The 1,585-nt window shown below is 48.5% G+C and overlaps 1 protein-coding gene across 1 annotated transcript in view; it reads right to left on the bottom strand.

Annotated features, from left to right (window-relative positions):
- The window catches only part of LOC106521893 (myb-related protein B), a gene marked incomplete at its 5' end in the record, with an annotated part of 4,908 nt that extends 3,669 nt beyond the window's left edge, over positions 1-1,239 (bottom strand). Inside the window, 4 exon segments of the mRNA XM_014014653.1 lie at positions 274-616; positions 694-914; positions 990-1,085; positions 1,168-1,239. Of these exon segments, the coding sequence (XP_013870107.1) occupies positions 274-616; positions 694-914; positions 990-1,085; positions 1,168-1,239 (732 nt within the window).
- Positions 1,240-1,585: the final 346 nt, after the last annotated feature.

Here is a 1,585-nt window from a genome sequence, read left to right as displayed (position 1 = left end):
ATATGTTACTTGTGTACTTATATGTTACTTGTGTACTTATATGTTACTTGTGTACTTATATGTTACTTATGTACTTATATGTTACTTATGTACTTATATGTTGTTACTTGTGTACTTATATGTTACTTGTGAACTTATGTTACTTGTGTACTTATATGTTACTTGTGTACTTATGTTACTTGTGTACTTATACACTTGCACAAAGAAATAATTCTGTTTTTGAGCACATACAGATGATCTTTTCTACAGTTATCTATCTACTCAAACTGTTACCATCTCTGTTGGGTCTGAAGACACTGCCATCTTGCCGATGCTCAGAGAAGAGCTGTAACCAGAGGAGGGGGCGGGGACACAGGCAGAGCACAGGTGGGCGGAGCTTCCACAGGGTCTGCACATGCTCTGACTGCCGGCGGAGGAGCTGGACTCGTCCTTCAGGGTGGACAAACTGTGGGCCTGCAGGAGGACCTTGGAGGACGTGGTGGCTGTGGTGCGAGCAGCAGCTCTGGAGGAGGAGCTGGAGGAGGAGGTGTGGAGGTGCAGGAAGTGAAGGTATCCCTCCTTCTCCACTTTCCTCTTCAGGGTGGAGTTCCAGTGGTTTTTGATGGAGTTGTCCGTCCTGAGGAGAGACGGACAGAAAGACAGGCAGCTGACTCGTGCTGACTCACCTGTGCCCAGGTGTGCAGGTGAACGTACCTGCCGGGCAGCAGCTTGGAGATGTCGGCCCAGCGGTTCCCCAGCAGCCTGTGGGCCTGGCACACGATGCGGTCCTCCTCCAGAGTCCAGCCGCTCTTCTTCACCGTGGGGTTCAGGTGGTTGTGCCAGCGCTCGCGGCACTGCTTCCCGTTCCGAGTGTGCAGCTGTTTGGCGATGAGCGACCAGCGCTTCATGCCGTGCTTCTGCACCAGCTCTACTACCTGTACAGGAAGTGACATCACCTGAGTGTTGGAGAAGACAGCAGAGTCCTCAGCAGCTGTCAGGAGAGTCCTTACCCTGCGGTCCTCCTCCTGGGTCCAGGGGCCTTTGACCAGTCCTGGGTTCTTAATCTGCTGCCAACGGTGCTGACACTGCAGCTGTGACCTTTGACCCTGACACACAGCACCCCCCCCCCAGGTTACTGCTGCTCTGTGGGCCTCACACATCTGAGGCCTGAGGCCCACTGGCACTCACCTGGAAGTGCAGAGCAACTGCTGACCAGCTGCTGCATCCAAACTCCTTCACCAGGTGCTTCAGAGTCTCATCCTGAGGACGAAGATCACATTATCATCATCATCATTATCATCATCATTATTATCATCATTATTATCATCATCATCATTATCATCATCATCATCATCATTATCATCATCGTTATCATCATCATCATCATCATCATCATCAACATCATCATCATCATCATCATCGTTATCACCATCATCATCATCGTTATCATCATCATCATCATCATCATCATCAACATCATCATCATCATCATCATCGTTATCACCATCATCATCATCGTTATCATCATCATCATCATCATCATCATCAACATCATCATTATCATCATCGTTATCACCATCATCATCATCGTTATCATCATCATCAT

Source organism: Austrofundulus limnaeus, unplaced genomic scaffold (assembly GCF_001266775.1).
Source record: "Austrofundulus limnaeus strain Quisiro unplaced genomic scaffold, Austrofundulus_limnaeus-1.0 Scaffold118, whole genome shotgun sequence".
In the NCBI taxonomy this organism is placed as follows: Eukaryota; Metazoa; Chordata; class Actinopteri; order Cyprinodontiformes; family Rivulidae; genus Austrofundulus; species Austrofundulus limnaeus.
This window is presented reverse-complemented; position numbering and strand designations above follow the sequence as displayed.